This window comes from Monopterus albus, unplaced genomic scaffold (assembly GCF_001952655.1).
Source record: "Monopterus albus unplaced genomic scaffold, M_albus_1.0 scaffold118.1, whole genome shotgun sequence".
NCBI lineage: Eukaryota > Metazoa > Chordata > Actinopteri > Synbranchiformes > Synbranchidae > Monopterus > Monopterus albus.
In genome coordinates this window covers 733536-753699 of record NW_018127998.1, presented here as the reverse complement: position 1 = coordinate 753699, position 20164 = coordinate 733536, and the positions used below count along the sequence as shown (strand labels likewise).

Genomic DNA, 20164 nt, shown 5'->3' with positions numbered 1-20164 from the left:
ACTATAAGAGGAGAAACATTTCAGGAAAGACACAACCACTGTTCTAAAGGATAGAATGATGAGTGAGGCAGAGAAGTAAACTCCTGTTTGAAGGGAGTTATGGCCTTGTGAGTTTATTGGTAGTCAGTGTAACTATGCAGCACAAGACTACCACCTATTGTCATGCCTGGGATGATCAGCCCCATCCAGCAACAATAAAGCAGTTACAATTATATGGTTCACATCTAATTACTATTACTCTGGTAATTACACATTAACTGAGGGGGAAGTCAATTAGTCTACCTGAGAATTAATCATTACTTTTTGTAGTTTTCTCCAGATCTCTTAGTGACAGAATGGTGTGTTTAAATATGCTTTATATTTTTAAATATATTGTTTCATAGGGTTTAAACTCGGGAATTTGTATATGTATATGTATTTTTATGGGGAACTAATCCAGCCAGGTATCCACAGTAGGCTTTTACATATTCCAAAAACTATTTTTTGAATAACTAAGTTGCACTAATTTCAATTTGAATGATTTCTTCCTTTTAACATGATATTCCACTGTGAGAAGTCGCAGCAATAACCCGAAGAGGGAACGTTCAGACTTGTCGGCGCACTTCCTCTCCGGTCCTTCGTGCGCCCGTACTGCGCAGTGGAACAGTAGGAGTGTGTTGTATAAGAAGCGCACACGGGCCTGCGCGCAGCTCCGAGACACCGCTAGATGACAGCACTGTCTAAACAATTAGATGTGAAAAATATATTCCCAACTCCACATCGCAAGGATGTGGACTGTCCCTTCCTGTTTTAGTGCCGAGAGAGCCACCGTAGCGACTCACACTGGAGCAGGAATAGGCTACATAACGACATTATGTCTGGATTTCCGCTGTGTTTGCCAAAGACACAGAGCTTTATCTTCCACCGTGGGTTATACGGGCTTATGTGTTAGGGAATGCTGTTATGTTTTCTCCGGGTTGCGGGTAACATAGCAGGCCTGTTTATTGCGCTGCCAACCCTTGTTCCTTTCCTGTGTCAATAATTGTCCTCCCCTCTCTCTCATGGCGGAGACTAAAATAATTTATCACATCGACGAAGAAGAGACTCCTTATCTGGTCAAACTGTCCGTTTCTCCAGAAAAAGTCACCTTAGCGGATTTTAAAAATGTCCTCAACAATCGACCGGTCAGTAGCTACAAATTCTTCTTCAAATCCATGGACCAGGATTTTGGGTAAGTGGTGACTGTCGGTGGTTATTATTGGCCCCATTCGCCTGGCTCACTTCATATTTATGCCTGTTTATTATTGGAGTGCGTACTGACACAACGCATTTGGGTAGTACTAAACAATCCCAGCTGCAGCGTTGTAACGTGCACAAACTATAGTGTCGCGTCTCGCTCCATGCTCCTGGCACCTGCTCTTTATTGCAGGCTATCCTGTGCGCAGTGGAGGAGCCACGAGTGTTTGAAGTGAGACCAGATCTGTCCAGAGCCCCAGTGACGCAGCCCTGCATGTATTAGACAGAGCCAGAGCCCTGCTCCTCGTATTCATGTCAGCGTTTCAACCCATATTAATATGTGGTATTTAAATGTCAGAGCATTGCTGACTAAGCGTGCACATGTTCAGGTTCTCAGGTTTCATATTTTTTTGTTTTGGTTTCCCTGTGTCCGGTTATTATAGCATGTGATTTTTTTTTTTTTACTATGACCATTAGAGATGGCCATTTTAAAAATGTGGTTTTATTTCCATCCACTCATTAAGGCCTTAAATCCTGTTGTTGTTCTTAACCGACAACAACGCACAATGAACTCCAGGTGAATCCAGAGGGAACGTAGCAACCACAGGCCGTTTATACAGTGAATATTAAATGTGCAGTCATATAATCAATGTTTGTATTTACACTAATTGCCCCAGAGGTGGAGATCTGTCAAACATCATTACATCCTCATAATTGCATTCTTGTTTTGAATGATCACTGTATTATAGACTGTGTTATTACAGTAGCACTGGACTTTCAAGGAGGCTGATTATTAATGTAATTTAAATTTTAAATACAAGACACAGATAATGAGCACTCGTTTGACCTCCCAGTCCATTGACTATTCAGTTAGGTACTTACAGTAATGTAGATGCATAATTTGAATACAGATTATTTTATAGTATTAGCTATGGAACCAAAACAAAACATTTTCATCTAGTATGAATGAGATTTCTTGCCAAATTATTGTAATTTGAATTAATTCAGTAATCTGTCTTTTTTGTGTCATCACTTTACACGGTGACTTTTATCCCAGTAAGTCACAGGAACTTCCTCCCCCAGAACTATTTCCTCCCTCTTTCTCTTCTTTTCTTTTTCTCCTCTCAGTTCCACTTTTTGTAATCCCATCTTGATTTTCAGGAGGTGCACCAGGTCTGAAAAGTTCTTTATCTCTCTCCGTCAGCATAATTGACACGTGTCAGGCCTCTGGTTGGGATGACATACTTGTGTCACTGCCTGTTTCTCATCCCAGTCAGTCATACATGGGACCACTCACATTAATATCTAGCAATGTAACTGCAAACATGAATGAAGGACATGCAGAGACAGGCAGTGTCTATAGTGCCAAACGCTATACATTTCCACTACAGCTTGACCTTGTGAGGGAAACTGGCTCTTCCTTGTGGTAGAGTAGGCTCAGTGTGCCGCTTTGTCCTCGGCCCCGGCTTCCTGCCTCTCTTCCACTGCAGGCCGAGCTGCTTGCTGGGCCTCAGGTGATCGACAAGCAGATTATGGAAACAAACAAAGCACGTTTGCTCTCACCACATGGAGACGCAGCTCCATGTTGCTGAATACACTGCTGTAGCAGGCCAACGGGCTACTGAGTGTGCATCAACAAGGCATGTTAAATTCAGGTGTGAACTGCACACAGGGCTGTTATGCACTGTTTATAAAGGCAACTCTATGAGCAGTCCAGCCTTTGAGGTTGAATATTCAGGCTCTGTGAGTGCCGTATGGTATTGGCACAGTATAGAAGCAAAGCCAGTCAAAGGCGCAGAAGATAGAAGCGCTTTGTGGTAGTCATGCTGGCGGTACTGCATACACACAAACAGTATGGCTGCCGGAGAAATAGCTAGAAAGGAATAAGACTGCTGAGTGGAGAGGGAAAACATCAAATCCCTTGCAGTTATAGACAGTGTTTGAAATGTAAATGAGCAGCCAGTGCAAGGTCCTCTGTAGCGGACCCCCTGCTGTGCAGGAAAATCCAGCCATTTCTTTATGGGATTGGTGAAATACATTGTGTTGGCCATATCAGCTCTTTAAGCACTGGCCACACAAATATGATAAATGGTATAAATGGTTTACCCCCTAAAACACCTCAGCTTACCACAGTCAGTTCATACATGTAACTATGGGCTGAGGCGTCTGAGCTCTGTCAAACAACAGAGCACAGAAAATGAAACGTTGACGGTTTCTTCGTGCACGTTTCATTCCTCGGTTGTTTATCTTTCAGTAAATTTCATTCATTCATCTATATTCATAAGACAGGGACCTAATTGAGGCTGGGTTGTTTTGAAGCAACCCACTTGGCTTTTTATAAGACTTCAAGGTGATGATATGGCGTCTTGTTGCTGGCACTGGTGGTGAGCGGGTTTGAGACTTCACTATAATGCAAGTCACAGAGACGCTCAGGAGCTGAGGAAGCAGCCAAGCTGAAGGTCTGAAAGAAACAGGTTTGTTTGTGCCTCAGAAAACAGGGGGCTGGTGGGGGGATGTTTCCTCTGCTAAGCCTCGGTAGTTAGAGGACAGAAGTCTGCAGCTTTTTGTGCAGATGCACTCCTGCCTCACTGCCTCGCTTCTTCGTGCTGGTTGAGGATTGTGACAGATCCGAAGGTTATACTGCGCTTCGATTTCACAGCATTAACAACAGCGCTCTTACTGACTGTACACTGCTTGTCTTAAAGTGACATGAGTGGAAAAAGAACTAAAACCTCCAAACTGTTTTATTATGCACCACACAGCTACAGTGTTGAACGTACCATCAAGAGTATGTGTGCTCTTAGTAAATGTTTTCTATATAGTTAAAGTTCAATCAAGTTATTTACTCAGTCAGACTTTGTGTCATATTGAAATCTGTCTATTGATAATCATATATTTTGTTTCCCTGTTTATATTATTATTATTAGCATCGTCCCTCCAAAGTCCCTGGACTGCTGGCTGGTGTTGGCTGACTTCCCCTGCCCCTGGTTTAGGCTGTTTACTACCCAGCCCTCCTCAGTCTCTCAGACTATAAACAAACACATCTAATCTTCCCCAGCTACACAAATATATCCCCAGCAGTAGAATATTGAGGGATCACCAGGGTAAATCTTGTGTCATTATCCTGTGAAATCTGTTAAAACCTAGTTAAGCTGTCAGCTCTGACAAGTCAGACTTGTGACAGCAGCCCACACCAGACACGTTCCTCTTTAAACACAGTTTATGGTCTGTGTGCATGTTATGCAGCTAGATGAGAGTTCAGGAGTGGAGCTAAAAAGAATCCAGGACATTCACAAGAAGAATTTTATTACCTGTTAAAGACCTCACCTGTTGTCTTGGTTCTGTTTCAGTTCTTACAACAGAGACATCTTTAAGGGGTTTATTTACCAGTAGCGGTTCCACTGGTGACCAGTGTGAGTGTGAGAACGACGAAGCTTTGCTCATATTTCATTGGTGCCGGCCACTCCCACATCCTCACAAGTCATCTTACAGCTGCTCGTGCAGCATGAGAGAGAGGATGCAAACACTTCCTACCTAACAAGCAGCTGGCAGACTCAGCCCTCGCCCCCTCCTCCCTTTTCCTCCCCGAGGTGGGTCAGGCCACAGCGGCAGACTCAGTGGTTGTCACTTGCAGTTACAAGGCTACGTTATCTCCATCCACAACTCCCAGGAATACAGCGCACGCAAAACACAACTAGCTTGGCTAATCATGTCAGCAGCAGGGAAGTTCTGGCAAACACAAAGTGGGAAAAAAGCTGTGACGTCTCTGTCAAAAGCACCCCTGTGTAAAATCGTCTTAGGCTTTCCTGCTGCTCTCAAGTCATGCCTCTTCCTTTTCACATTCTCTGTTCAAAGCCAAGAAGCTAATGTGAGATCTCCACACAGTTTCCAAAATGCTCGGTTGTACCATTTCTGAGAAAATCCTTTGCAAATAAACAAACACACCATATATAAAGACACCTAAGGAGCTATAATGGAAACTGGTAAATATATCAGAGTGTTTTAGCCCCGTGTGTCATTATGTAAGATGTTCATCTCCACGCCAACAGCAGTGGTGAGTGGTTGCTGCTGAACTGTGTCCCAGCAGGTCAGAGGGTAATTGGGAGGTATTTTTGCTCACCCACTCCATCACTCTATTAATACACACTCTGTGCCTTGACACCCTGTTGTCACAGCTATGAGAGTCTATCTACTTCAGGAAAGACACACACCTGTGCACATTTACTATTAGGAACATTTGTTACTGTTTTATGACCCTGTGTTTGCCAGGTTGAGTGGCTCTTATGACATTGTTGTGCTTAGTGGAACTGGCTCGACAGCTGTGACACCCATAAATCACTGGTGGCATGACTGCTTAAGCGTACCTGTGCTAGCGAAGGTACACAGCTGGTTGAAAGCCATGTGGAAAATGTGACTTACAAAGCCTGAATGTCTCTTAGTTTCTGTCAGCAGTGCAGAGAACTGTCTCCAGCCTGTACTGTGTTGTGTTGTTGAGCTGACTCGGAGTCCTTCAGTCAGTTAGCCTGACTCTGTGTGTTTGCCTGTCCCCCAGGGTTGTCAAAGAAGAGATTTCCGATGACAACGCCAAGCTGCCCTGTTTCAATGGGAGAGTAGTGTCCTGGGTAAGTGAGATGGATGGTCCACTGGTGCAGCCCGTCTGCTTGACTGTCTGTGCAGTGCCAGCACATGAAAGATGGAAATGTAATGATGCAACATGTCCACAGAGCTTTTTAAACACTCTACACCTTGAGCGATTCCATTAAACATAGTCACTGTAAGAAAACACAAACTGAAGATGCTGCATTTAATACTAAAACAAACACTCATGCATTTAACGCATCCTACTGTATCTGGTAGTAGGTTGCTTCATTGACTTCTCGAGCTTTGTGGTGTTTTGTAATTATGGAAGATAAATGGTGTTGTGAAGACTAAGAGCAACAATGTATAAAGTACTTTGACAGGATGCTCATTTAATCTGCACACTTGGTACTTTTTTGTTCATGTTTTTGCAGTGCAGTTATATAAATGTTTCTGTGGGGAAATTCATTATCTGTCCACAACCTGGAATCAGCCACACACTGGTGGCTGTAGAGTTGTTAGGGATCATCTCCTTCAATAACACTTAATCAGTGTCGATACTATCTGACAACAGGGCTTGAAGCCTGTGCATATGTTTAAACAAGGTTGAAAAGACCTCTCAACAACCAGTTGGCCCAAATATATGCATCTTAAACTTTTATTCACATTTGATTTAGCAGTGGCTCCCACATTGTTTTAAACCAGGGCACTCATGGCACCACTCACTCACTATAGGTAAATCACAGATGTATTGATAAGTATAAATGAATTCAATGTAGACACAAAGTGCCCATTGTATATATTCCTAACATTGTTTACCTGGTTCGATAGGGAAGCCTGCAACATAATTAGAAGAAGTGTGTAAATGTATTTTGCTGCTTCAAATAATATCAGGTTCCTGTTAATGAAAAGCGTTGCTGTCAAATATTCACCGGGGCTGAACCCAGTCAAAGTTTCTTCGACCTCCAGCTACAGGGATAAATCTGTAGATTGCTCGCTCTAACAGTAATTATTTCTGACTAATTAAAAGTTATGATAAGTATGAGCTATTATTTCATCAATTTAATCACAGAGTAACAGAATATTTATTAACAAGGCTTTTGATACAGTGATTTCAATATCTTTCATTTGTATATAATGGAAAACAGATATAAATAATAAATAAATAAATAAAGTTTGTGTAAAAGTTTTTAAGTTTTGCAATGTGGCGAAATGTTTTTAAAAATGTCTAATTAAAGAATTGAAATTCAGCTGTCTGGCACTTTTGGCCCAAATCTAATGCACCTCTGTACGGTACTAGCAAACATGGCTGTTAAATCGACTTAACCCTGTTGTTAAAGGACAGGGCTGGTCATTTTCTATATTAACAGGATTTTCCAAACTCCCCACACAGAAACTAAAAACAACAGTTATCTGCCTCTACTCATGATTAATATCTGTCGTCTCTCTTTTCTAGATGAGGTTATTCGTCTGTGCCGTAGACCTCCATTGTTGTTCAAACATGATTTAAAAACACATCAGGGGAACACACCGCTGCACTGGGTGACACCAGACCCTCATACTTTTTGAAAATGTTGCCAGAAAGGCTGTGAACAGCCATAACCTTTTAAGTCATTTGAAGCAAGCAAGAGTGAGCTGAGCATGCACAAGATCTCTGGATAGTTTGCAAAATACAAGACCCTAATATTTGTTTAAAAATGAGGAAACATGTCACCCAGTGCAGCGGTGTGTTCCCCTGATGTGTTTTTAAATCATGTTTGAACAACAATGGAGGTCTACGGCACAGACAAATCAGATAATCCAGGACTGATACACATTAACAGTTAGTTTTAGTCTCTGTATGGGGAGTGTTGAAAATACTGTATTTTTTATATTGGTATTTTCATTATTGGTTACATTCCTCAAGTCTCAGCAGCAGCTGCAGCTCTATGATCAGCCCCTGGCCACATGGTTCTTATATAAAATAATCCAGTGAGCTGTCTCAGACAGCACTACTTTCAGTCTTTGAAATGGAGGTTCATTTAAGAATCTAGTGTTACCTGTGAATCTCAATGCTTGCATTAGAATAATCATAGTCTATATCATAGTCCTTCCACGGCCGCCTGCTTTATCTTTCATTATCGTGGCTCAGATGAAAGGAGAGAAGCCGTATCTCTGGGTCAACGTGCATCATCCTTTGTACTGACACTCAGCTGAGTAGAGGCACTGTGGTCTTCTAAGTTTCTTTGTCACTCACCGTGTTTCCCACGTAGTCTATGCAGAGCCACCCAGTCATCTGTAGGCCTTATTCTGGCATCGCATGCATACTTGTGCACAAACATGTGTGTCTCTGTGGTGCTGCGGTCTTTTGAGGTTGTTTTTGATCTTCTTTCTCTCCACACTAAGGGCCTATTTCATTCAACAAAACTATGCGTCACTGTTTGAGTTTTTCTCAGAGCTTAATGTATCTGGTCTACAGTGAAACTTTTATGTTCTTCACCTTCTGTCTCAGTTGGTCCTGGCAGAGAGTACCCACTCTGATGGAGGGTCTCAGTGCACAGAGAGCCATCCAGAGCTGCCCCCTCCTCTGGAGAGAACAGGGGGCATTGGAGACTCACGCCCCCCCTCCTTCCAGTAAGTAGCCTGATTAACACGTGTCATATGCATCTAGGCAGATGTATTCAAGCGCACAACCCTGTGCACTGGGCGACCTTTTTATATCACAGTGTACCATATGTGTTAATCAGAATGTGGATAGCTCATCAGAGAGTTTCAGAGGTTTTATACGCCTGTGTGTGAATATGGAATGAAGTACCTGCTAAAGCTTGAGTGCTGGAACATGCGCATAGGTGTGAGCATTTTTCCCACTTATGTGCATCTTCCCACCCACCCACTCAACCATGGAGTAAGTTGTTCATCTATGTAAACCAGTGCTACTGGTTCTCTAAATAGCCTCCGCAGCATAAACATCTCTGGGCTAATACTTGGCACACAGTAAGGCCTGTTGCATTCATCCATACTCAAATAATAAAATGTATTAAATGTCCCCAAAACACATTAGTGTGTAAGAGCTAAACCTGATGATGGTTACCTGAGCCAGACTGTGGCTTCATATCGGCGGATTAGAGAATGTTGCTGTACTTGCTGAGGAGAAATCCTAAGCTAAATATAGCTGGGGGTTGTGGGGGCAAGGGTTGTTGCCATTATAGCGCTACAGCAATATGGCTGAGGCTCTATATTGAGAACAGCAATCTGTCATGTCTCGGTGTGTCTCTTTATCCAGTGTTTGACACCTCAGCTTGCTTTTGCCCTCTGTGGGCAGCTCTCTGCTGCTTGGCTGTCAGCTGGACTGAAGGTTTTATTGTTCCCAGCCAGGTTTCACTAGGACTGCTGCCACCTTGTGGAGCAAATGACAGCGTGCTGGCCTTCTCATGCCAACGTCATTTCCCCCCGCCCGCCCCCTCCCTCACTCTCTCTTTCGGTTTCCCCCTTTGAGTCATACAGGCAGGCCTTTCTCTCAGAGAAACAGAATGGTCAAGTCCCTGCAGCGAAGCTCCTCTCCTTCTGAAATGAACACAGCCTTCAACCCTTTACTGCTCACAGTAAATAGCTGGAATATTATTAACACTTAATTTTCTCTTTGTGCTTTATTCATGCATGTCATGTGTTTGTTTGTGTGAATGGCTCTATTTGATGAGCACACAGAAAAGGCGTTTGGGGCAGAGAATGGATACAACTGATGTGCTTCTCCATGGTAATCCGGATTAACAGACATTAAAAGCATTTTTTGTCTTCCTGGCTGGTCAGCTGACAGACGCTCAGACATGCAGTCAGCAAACTACACATCTCTGGTGATATTTGCATACATGCGCTGACCTATGGTGGTGAAGCCCAGCTCAGGTGCACCCATTAGAACTCCGTAGCAGAGGCGTGTAAGCATGCCTCACTGAGCCCTTTATCCTGCTGAGTGAACACAGCAGACGCAGCAGCATCCTGTCTGCTCTTGTTTTTCATTTGCATTGATCATCCCCACATTGCCACTGAGGTGTGTGGGGACATTACTGTTGTAGGATGATGTTTGTGTTTTATGCCTGTTTTGTTCTTTTTATACACTATGACACTGTATGTCACTGCCAAAGGAGTGTGCTTGAATGCACAAATGCAACCACTTATGCAGGTGTAAGGTACATGTTGCATGCATTCCTAAGTGAGATTGACAAGGCTGTGTCGAGTTCCCACCGGTGTCAGGTTTCCTAGATGCCTGGTGGCTGTGTAAGTCCCTTAACCCTAGCGCCTGAGGCCTCAGTGTCTCCAGCCCTCTGACAGAATAACAGTCTGCCCTCCAGCCCCTCCAGACCCCCAGACCCCTCCTGGACCCCAACTACACAAGCTGGCTTATTGCTCAGCCCAAACCTGATCTACCACTTCTCGCTTGCTTTTTATGCGATCTGTCATTCTTCCCTCTCTGTCTCTCACCCAGTCATGCTCCAGGCACCATCTGGGCTTTCAATAGGTCTCATTAATGCCAGTATTGTCCAGAATGGCTCCCTCTCAGGGTATCTGGTCATTAATGACACTTAGTGAAAAACACATCACATACCACAGAACAATGAAACTGCTATTTTGGCCAGAGGGACTGAATTTGAAACAGTTATAATATGAGTTGCATATTCCCCTAAGGCTGAATGGCAGACAAACAGATATTATAACAGACACAGGTATAATGTAGCTGGGGAGTATGTGCAAGTGTGTTGGTCACAGGCTGGAAAGAGAATTCATTTGAAGACTTTCCGTGAGAGAGCGAGTGTGTGTTTTGCCCGTCATTATGGATCCGACTGAAGTTTTCCATTGTGTGTGTTGCAGTGCCAATGCAGTGAGTAGTCGAGATGGCCTGGACACCGAGACGGGTACAGAGTCTCTCCTGAGCCACCGTAGAGAGCGAGAGAGAGAGCGTGCACGGAGGAGAGCGCGAGAAACTGAGCGTAAGTATTATCAACAAGGAGCAGATGGATCCTAAAAATGCAATTATCCCGTCATTTTGAAGTTATTACATTTCAGTGTGTCTTACTCAAGAACATCCCCATGATCCCTGAGGGAAAAAGACCCTCAGGGATCACATGTTAAACTTCAGCCAGATCAAACCAAGAAACACACAGATCCCCAAATTCTCAGGAGAGTGAAGAAAGTAAAAAGTGCTGTCTTGCCCAGTAATTGCTCTTCTTCTGTTTCCTATGTGTGGCTCAGGTTTATGGTCAGAGGCTGTTTTCCACTCTTATATGATGATTATACCCTGTCAGAGGACACCTGTGTTTTGTAAAATATCAGAGCAAAGTCTGTTTCAGCTATTATTGAAATATAAACACGTCGTCCACATCCAGGCTCTTCATTTTAAAAGCCTCTGAGAATTGTTAATGAGTACAAAGGCATCCGCTTTATTGTTTTGGAATTTTTCTGCAGCAAATTGTATTAAATCATTTTGGCTGGAGGAGGACGGCTTTCTCCCTGCTCCTTCTGATGGATTGCTCTTCTTTCCAGGTTGGCTATTTTTACTAGGATAGTTTATCTGCGCTGCCCACAACAAAGGAGCAGGGTGCTACAGGAAAATGTATGCTTTGTTATCACTATCATCATACCTGCAATATTTTGGCATTTCCACTTTGATTTGTTCTTTTCTTATGCCTCACTGGCATTTTGGCAAAATGTGAGGCACTAAAACAAGCAGCTTCTAATGCTCGCAGTCTGCTGTTGTTTTTACTCACAGCAAAGCCAGTTGTCTCTCTCGCCGTCTCTCCCTCCCCTTGTCCTCTCTTCACAGCAAGCTCGGCTCTTTGCATCCTGTGCTCCAGGCTCATTAACCAAATACTCATTAATTTATGTGGTGCAATTAGTAGCACAGAGCGGAGCATCAGGTTGGGGTTGCAGAAAGAGCAGGAAGTGTCTCGTGTGCTGGAAACAGATTGAACTGGATCTTAGCATAGTAACAGCATGATCACACTCCAGCGTATCTTATAATGGTGCTGTTGATTTGGCATGAGACGCTGTTGGCGCTCACCACATCACATCCACTGCTACTAAGCGCCAACTACACATCTGCTGTTATATGGGTGATACAGTAATACCTCAAGCCTAATGAACTCTTCTCCATTCTCCTCTTTGTTTACTGATGTCAACACAAATCACACTATCACACAGATGACAGAAGAGAGAGAATTATTTAAGGATCATCTCTCTCTCTCTTACACACACACACAGTTTCCCTCTCTCTGTTTTCTCTCCCCACATCTCCTTGCTTACCAGCTTCTAGCTAATTAAGTGAAACCATTGGGGGAATTGGGTGTGTCCCTTGTGGTCTAGTAGGAGTTTCGTGGCTCATAAATCTAGCAAGCAATGAAATGTAATTCAATTTGGCTAATGAGCTGCTTTCACAGTCACATGGGCTCGAAGAAAAGAGCTATAAAAACAGCCATGGCCCCGCCTCTTCACCTTGCTGCCTGCAGCATCAGCAGCGGCAGGAATTCCCCGGTCACCTTATCCTCACGATTCAAGTGATTCTGTCTCGGCGTGAGCGTTAGTTTCACAGTGATCAGTTAGGAGGGTGAACAGGTGCAAGACCCAGGTGACAGCATGGACTTATGGGATATGACCGGTTTCAAGGCCACCAGGTTTGCTCTACATCTTCATTTTGTTGTAAGACAAGAATCTAATATTCAGTTATGACACTGTTGCAGTGAACATTTAATGCCCGAAAAAGAAAAAAGTGTTATGCTGTTCAGCGCTGCCAGTATTTCAAGGTCAAAGAAGACACAGCTAAGCCAAAGCACTTATGCTTGAATTAAATCAGTAAAACAAAGCACAAAAGCAGCTGTCCTCGTTTATAAAAAGCATCCTAAAATCAATTTTGTGAAGAAATGCCGCTAAATAGATCTGGCTTTCAATAGCTTGATGGTGTTTTGACCTAAGGCAGAGCACATCATCTCAAATCCCATGTTATTCCTGTCTGTTTTGGAGAGTGCCACCATCTGATTGGTCAGAGACAGATTAGCCGTCATTCTATAGCTGTGTGCCATGGAGGGAGGGAGGAGGCAATACAGTGGGGCAGCTGTGGCTCAGGAGGTAGAGCAGGTCGTTTCCTAACCGGACAATTAGTGGTTCGATTCATGGCTTGTCCAATCAACATGTCAAGGTGTCCTTGAGCAAGACACTGAACCCCCAGTTGCTCCCGGTGATGTCACCGGTGTGTGAGTGCTTGGGAGTGCGAATGGGTGAATGGCCGAATAATGTGAAAGCGCTTTGAGTGTGCTGTAAAAGCGTAGAAAGGCGCTATACAAGTATAAGACCATTTACTTTCTCCTGACTCTGTTTCTCTGTGCATCAGATGAAGGGAGTGTGGGCTGAGGTGAGAGGGACTTGCTGTGGTAAATCCATTGATGGTATATATATAATACAGGTGATTTCATTTTGTTGTTAGAGTAATGCATTTGTTTCGGTCATTGTGATGAGGTTTTGGAAAGTTAGTTTAAAAAGTTATTTGAAGAGACAGCTTGATTATGTTATTATCTTTATTCAGCTGTCATACCGCAACCGAAATATTATTTCAGTTGCGGTATGTGGTTTACTATGACCTGGATGACTGAGAATCTGCACAGATATTCAGCTGTCATACCGCAACCGAAATATTATTTCAGTTGCGGTATGTGGTTTACTATGACCTGGATGACTGAGAATCTGCACAGATATTCAGCTGTCATAGGATGACTTTCTGTATTTGAGGTCATTTTTCCCAGTAGAGAAATGATCATTTTAAACCGTTACACTGACTTTTAGTTGTTGGACATAGTTACCAGAAATTAGACAATATGAACATCTTACATTCGGTTCTTCTTTTAAAATTTCCCAACTTTTAGATATGAATGACTTTGCTGTTAAGTCATAGCACTCACTTCTTGTTTTGTTACTTGTGTATTTTAATGCTTATTCCCTATTTTGTTGCTGCCTTTGTTGTAGATAAAATGTGAAGCCTTTCGCCAGTCAATTGATGGTCAGAGACCATCTGGGGTACATGGTTTTTACAGAGGAGTTAGCACAGACGGAGCAGTGTGCAAAGAGACAGGGTTCAGTCTGGCTTGGTGAACCTGCGCACTTGTTTTTTGTTTGTGTTGTTTTGATGTGTGGGAGGAAATATGTCTGAGTGAATCCTCACAGTCCCTCTGCTGATTGAGAGCTTACTGTATGTGCAGTAGTTCAGCTTTCATAAGACCGTCTGGGCGGAGCTAGCCATGGGAACTATCACACCGATGGAATGTTTTGTTTGCTCTCGGCGAATACGCTGGCTGCCACGCCCTCTTTGCCTTAGGAGATCTTTCCGGCCTATCCGCTGTTACCCTGAGACAGCACCACCTCCCTGCCAGTGTACGTATGGGGAAGGATTCATAATCTGCTGGGAAGTAAATGATTATTCAGACCTTTTCTAAAGCACTGAAGCCACAGTAATGCATTATCATTTGGGCCATTCCATCCACTGTGCTGTAAGGTCTGATTGAAATCCCACTTCTGCTGTTTACTTCATGTTTCTGGTAATGTCACAGTCCTCCAACAGATGTCAGAGATTAAAGCTCCAGTTGTTTCTGCCAATGTTGTTCCATTAACTGTCACTCGCTCTGACTCTCGTGGATGCTCCCTCTCTTTCTGATCTGACCCTGCAACGAGCAGCGTGACCTCCTGGCTGACTCACTGCTGCTCCGCTCTTTCTCTATCCAGTCCCTCGCATCAATGGTCACTCTAAATCCGAGCGCACTGCAAGGGACTCAGCCATGGGTTACGACAGCACCTCAGTAATGAGCAGCGAGCTGGAGTCGAGCTCATTTGTTGACAGCGAGGAAGATGAGGACGCTAGCAGGTAACATACTATACGAACAGCACTGCAAACCTCAGGTTACAAAAATTGAAGTGTATTGTGGTAAAGCACAGCAAAATTTTTATTTAGTTTACTCCTCAGATGTACATTTACACAGATGTTTACACTGGCTTAACACGCCAGGTTGGTTCAGTTTACTCTGTTCCCATATCATTATTTTCCCAATTTCTGTGTCTGCTTTAGACTCAGTAGCTCCACAGAACAGAGCACTTCTTCACAGCTGATGCGCAGACACAAACGCCGCCGACGGAGGCACAAGGTGGCCAAGATAGACCGGGTGAGCACCATTATGACACATCACTGCCCCTGCTAAAAGTGAAACTGACACTTCGTGCGAGAAAGATATGAAGAAGCTGATTGATATAGACTTTATGCCACTTTGCTTTACTTACTGTAACCTGTCCCTGCCTTTCCAGTCTTCTTCTTTCAGCAGTATCACAGACTCAACTATGAGCCTCAACATTATCACCGTCACGCTCAACATGGGTAAACTTGATTTCTCAGCGGCTGCTATTTTTATATCAGAATTTGATATATATCATTTCATTATATGTGTATCACTATAATACTTTGCGTCAGACCGTATACTATGCTTTCTTCATGACAGAGAAGTACAACTTTTTGGGGATCAGTATTGTTGGTCAGAGTAATGACCGGGGAGATGGTGGAATCTACATCGGCTCTATCATGAAGGGAGGAGCTGTTGCTGCTGACGGCAGAATAGAACCTGGAGATATGCTCCTCCAGGTGCGTTAGAAGCCACTTTCAGTTTGACAGATTGTCTTGCGTCTCAGCTCTGCTGCTGCTGTTTTATAGTGTCAAAGCCAAACATGTGAAGAGGTCACTGTATTTCTATCTGAAGTGTTGTGGCCTCTTAATAACCACAGTTTTGTGTTCACTCCTGCTACTAGGCTCTTTTGTATAAGTTATAATTCTGCCTCTCCTTTGATCTTTGTTGCCATTATAAAAAACACAATGGCAGATTATAATTTGTTGTATTCACACTATAGCTTTCTTTTTGACTGTGTATCCCATAGAAAGCAGATAACAGGGTGACTTTCTGTAGCAAGCACCTCAAGGCCTAAGAGCACTGCAGTGATCAATGTGTGCACAGTACAAGTGCCTTAATACATCTGAGACCTCTGCAAAGCTTCAAAATAATACTGTAGTCATGAAAACACACTGTAAAGTCATTTGATTTGAGTTAAATATATATTTTGTTGTCTGGTAACCAGGTGAATGATGTAAACTTTGAGAACATGAGCAATGACGATGCTGTGAGGATCCTCAGAGAGATTGTTTCCAAAACTGGGTAAGAACGTGTTTAGATTGTTGAACTCTCTGCTGCAGAGCACACTGAGAGTGTAATCTTACACTGTTTGAGTATGCAAAGGATTTAAAGCCTATAAAAAAAGAAAATTAAATTACGACTGTAATGTGAAAGAAGCCCAGTGACTTTCTGAGCTACTGCTCTCCTGATGGTAATCTGGGTTTATAGAGAGCTTTTGTAATACATACAACACTGTAATACTCTACAGTGATGAATATGCAGACTGTGGTGTCATTTAGTGACTTGTGTTGACTTTTCACTCAAAAACAAACCTGATCTCTGAGCTGATGCATGACACAGCAGAATCAATGGATGCAGAACTACATTTTCACACATGTGACAGCTGTGTAGTACCAAGTCATGTAGTTAGTACTGTGTATTAGACAGTGGTGTGTTCTCTCCAGACTATTATTTGACCACACTTTCCTTTAAACAGTCTGTTTAACTGATGTTGTATTTGCTTCTTCTCCAGTCCTATTAGTCTTACTGTTGCCAAATGTTGGGACCCGTCTCCACGAAGCTACTTCACCATCCCTCGTGGTAAGATCACACCGATAATATCTAATTTTCTTTAACACATTTTACCAGATCAGACTTGTTTATTACATTTGGAGTAGTTAACTGATGCTTGGCTACACTGTATTATTTGTTCAGCTGAACCAGTGAGACCCATTGACCCTGCAGCCTGGATTTCGCACACCACCGCCTTGACAGGACCTTATCCACACTATGGTAAAAACCATCATCTCTATCACACTTTGTGTGACATGTTTTCTATAGTAATTATGATACCCTTGTGCCATTTAAGAAATTCATAAGCTCTGCTTGTCAGTTTTTTCTCATAAGCTCTTCTCCTATTCCAGAGTTTGATGACTTGCCTCTGTCTGCAAGCAAAACAGACATGGCAACCATCGTCAAGGTGATGCAGCTGCCTGACTCTGGTCTAGAGATTCGCGACAGGATGTGGTTGAAGATCACCATCGCCAATGCTGTTATTGGTGAGCGAGGCTGAGCTGTGTGGGAACAGATAAAACTAAAAGCAAAACCTTGTTTGTTGTAGATAAAGACTTGGAGTTTTTTTTTTAACCTAATTTACTGTAAACAATGCATGCAGACTGGAAACATGCATGGGCAAACGGATCTACATACCGTATGTTTGCATACTGGTCTGAATATTGGTCCTGTGACTAAGCATTTATGTGCCAGTAAAGATTTTATTTAAGGACTCAAAAATAAGAAAAGGTTTATTTGAGGTTCGTAAATGGAAAAGCTGAAATTCTAAGAATGATTAAATGTGTGATCACAGTAAGTCTTTGTTGTTCTAAAGTACTAATCAGACTAAATCTTTTTTTCAGAATTTTCATTTGCAACTCTCTTGAGCAGGTTTTTTATTGGTTTTGCTTCTAACCACTAAGTCTGATGCCTGTAGCTCTGGAAGTGCCATGAACTTTATTCACATTTCTTGTAAGATTGACCTGCTTTCCTAACTCGAGCCACTTCAGCTACTGTGGTTGTTGTGCAAATCGCCAGTATTTTTCCTATTTGTTCAATTCATTTGAGCAGGAGCCTACATGTCTGTGTGTGTGTTTGTTGGTGTGCCAGGTGCTGATGTGGTGGACTGGCTTTACTCAAGAGTAGAAGGATTCAAGGACCGACGAGATGCAAGGAAGTATGCAAGCAGTCTGCTGAAGCACGGCTACCTGAGACACACTGTCAACAAGATCACCTTCTCCGAACAGTGCTACTATACCTTTGGGGACCTCTGCCAAAGTACACCCACTTCTCTCAGCATGTCAATAATGTGTACGACTGTTTTACAAATACAAGCGTTATACTAAACCTTCCCCTCTTTGGTTCTGCTTTTCTCCAATAAGATATGGCATCACTTAATTTAAATGAGGGATCCAGTGGTGGAGGCTCTGAACAGGACACTCTAGCGCCGCTTCCTCCCAGCAGCAACCCCTGGCCCCTGGGCGGGCAGCCGTTCCCCTACCCTCCCTTTCCCTCCGCACCCCCCAGCTTCCCGCCAGGATACTCTGACCCGTGCCACAGTTTCCACAGTGGGAGCGCAGGCAGCCAGCACAGCGAGGGTGAGCAGTGAGGAGGAGGGGCGAGATGAGCCTTTGACTTTTCCATCCTTTTGACTTTTCCTGTCATTAATGAATGTGATAACGGCTCAACATGCAACATGGCATTAGCCATAATCTAATGTTAACTTCTCTGGCTCTTTGGGTAGGAAGTTAACATTAGATTGTATTTTTATTAATGAAATATGTGTATTGTCAAAGCCAGTCATGAGCATCTTGAGTCATGCAGCAGGCAGCTCTGCAGTACTGGGTGTGTACACAAAGCAGTTTTGTTCAACTGGGGGATTACATATCGCCATCTCGAACCGATTGACATCGAGTCCATCCCTCTCCATCAGTTCTCAGACGATCATTTGTCTTCACATTGAATCAAACTGTAAGAGTGCTTTTGTTGCTCAGGCATGGTGTTTTTCTATCTGTGCTGAGGAAGAGTGGAGAAACAGGCTATGTGGGTCACTGTGATAGTGTGGTTGAAGTATACATTTTAAACCAGGCAGTCCAGACAGATAAGGGTAAGTTTCATGTTACCATCAAACAGTCTAATTTTCAGTTTTGAGTCATCCAGAGATTCTCGTGCCTTGCTTTCAATCTGTCTTTCAGTTGGGTTTTCAAAAGACAGACATGACAAAACATAGTCATGGGTTATATATATAAAATTTTTTGCATTCAGTTTGTAGTTTTGTTTCAAATAGGTGCTTGTTGGTGACTCTGCCTCCGCCTGCTTGTTTGAATGAGAGCATGTGTGCATTTTTGATGGGCAGTTCTTTTATATCTTGAAGATTTTTCTAGTTGGAAGACAAGAAAGGGGCCAGCCAGCCAAGTTATGCGCTTTTGGGGCAGATGCAGAGGACTACATTAGGTAGTGTCGGGAGGGCTGGGCTGGGAGGTGTGTGTAATTCTGTTGTTCCCTCTGTTTCTGCTGGGCAACGGTAGACTGAAGGAGGAGGTAATCCCAGGACACTGGGGGAACCGGTAAGCCTTCTAACCCCCTCTCCTCGTCTGCTGCTCCTGCTTTTTTTTTTTTTTTTCTGCTCTCTATCACACCTCTCATCTTCTTCTTGTTTTGGTTCTTCTGTTTCTCTTTTGCTCCACATTCTCCAACTAACATACCGTAGCTTTAAGGATTTTTTTTTCCTCTGTCCATCCCATATGTCTTCCTTCGTCCATGTGTTTCCAGTCTGTGATCCTCCTGACAATCCATTCTCCCTCTCTGCACCTCTGGGCATGCATTCGTACTGTGCTGGGAGGTGCATGATGCAGAGCAGTCACTCTGCGGCTTGTGCTATAATTTCCACAGATAGGAGGCAATCATGCACCACTTTACCCAGTACTGTTGGGCTGTGGAAGGTGTGAAATGATTTTGCAGCAGCGTGGTACACCTCTATCAGTGTGATACCACCAGTGTGCATTACCAGCACTGAGACATAACACTAACCAACTTTAAAGTCAAAACTGACAAAAAACGTGAAAATATAATAAAATTTGTTGTTATTCTGTATCAAGGTTTGGTGTAGAATTGTCCATCTGATGCAGGTGTATCATGTTTACATTTATAATCTGTGGATGTTTCAATATGGACATCAGGTTAAATTGGTGGTATTAGTGAAACCTGGGGAAGAAACCTCCTGAGATCATCATGTTTGCCCTTGATTATTGCTAGTTTTCATAAGAAATAACTAGTCACACCTTAAACAAAGTGTAGTAATGTACTATATTTAATATCATTAATAAATTTGACTTGATATTGCACAACATAATAACACATTTGTAGTGCCTGGAGCAGTTTGCAAGGTCTCCGTCAAGCTTTTCTATTTGTTTAATGTGTGACCTTCTGGCTCAGTGTTAGTCATTAGCAAACCAGATGGTTCTAAATCATCTGTACCTGAAGAGTTGGATGTGTGCATTTATTAAGTGTACCTGTACTGTGGAAGGCTAAACTAAAATATGCATGCGCTTCTTTCTCTCAACAGGAAGCCGAAGCAGTGGATCCAACCCCAGCACAGGCAAAGGTAGACGCTCCTCCCCGCAGGAGAAGGCTCATCGGTCAGCATGCAGCGAATC

At 43.1% G+C, this 20164-nt stretch overlaps 1 protein-coding gene across 1 annotated transcript in view; it reads left to right on the top strand.

Moving 5' to 3' along the window:
* Positions 1–777: 777 nt before the first annotated feature.
* Positions 778–20164, top strand: part of dvl1a (dishevelled segment polarity protein 1a) — a 21232-nt gene continuing 1845 nt past the window's right edge. The window contains exons 1-15 of the mRNA XM_020611903.1: positions 778–1210; positions 5768–5837; positions 8285–8406; positions 10636–10754; positions 14530–14668; positions 14870–14963; positions 15103–15172; positions 15294–15433; positions 15922–15998; positions 16489–16556; positions 16671–16748; positions 16880–17014; positions 17619–17786; positions 17891–18106; positions 20074–20164. The exon at positions 20074–20164 is cut by the window's right edge and continues 1845 nt beyond it. Coding sequence (XP_020467559.1) covers positions 1041–1210; positions 5768–5837; positions 8285–8406; positions 10636–10754; positions 14530–14668; positions 14870–14963; positions 15103–15172; positions 15294–15433; positions 15922–15998; positions 16489–16556; positions 16671–16748; positions 16880–17014; positions 17619–17786; positions 17891–18106; positions 20074–20164 — 1757 coding nt within the window. The 5' untranslated portion in view covers positions 778–1040. The remainder of the gene's footprint in view (positions 1211–5767; positions 5838–8284; positions 8407–10635; positions 10755–14529; positions 14669–14869; positions 14964–15102; positions 15173–15293; positions 15434–15921; positions 15999–16488; positions 16557–16670; positions 16749–16879; positions 17015–17618; positions 17787–17890; positions 18107–20073) is intronic.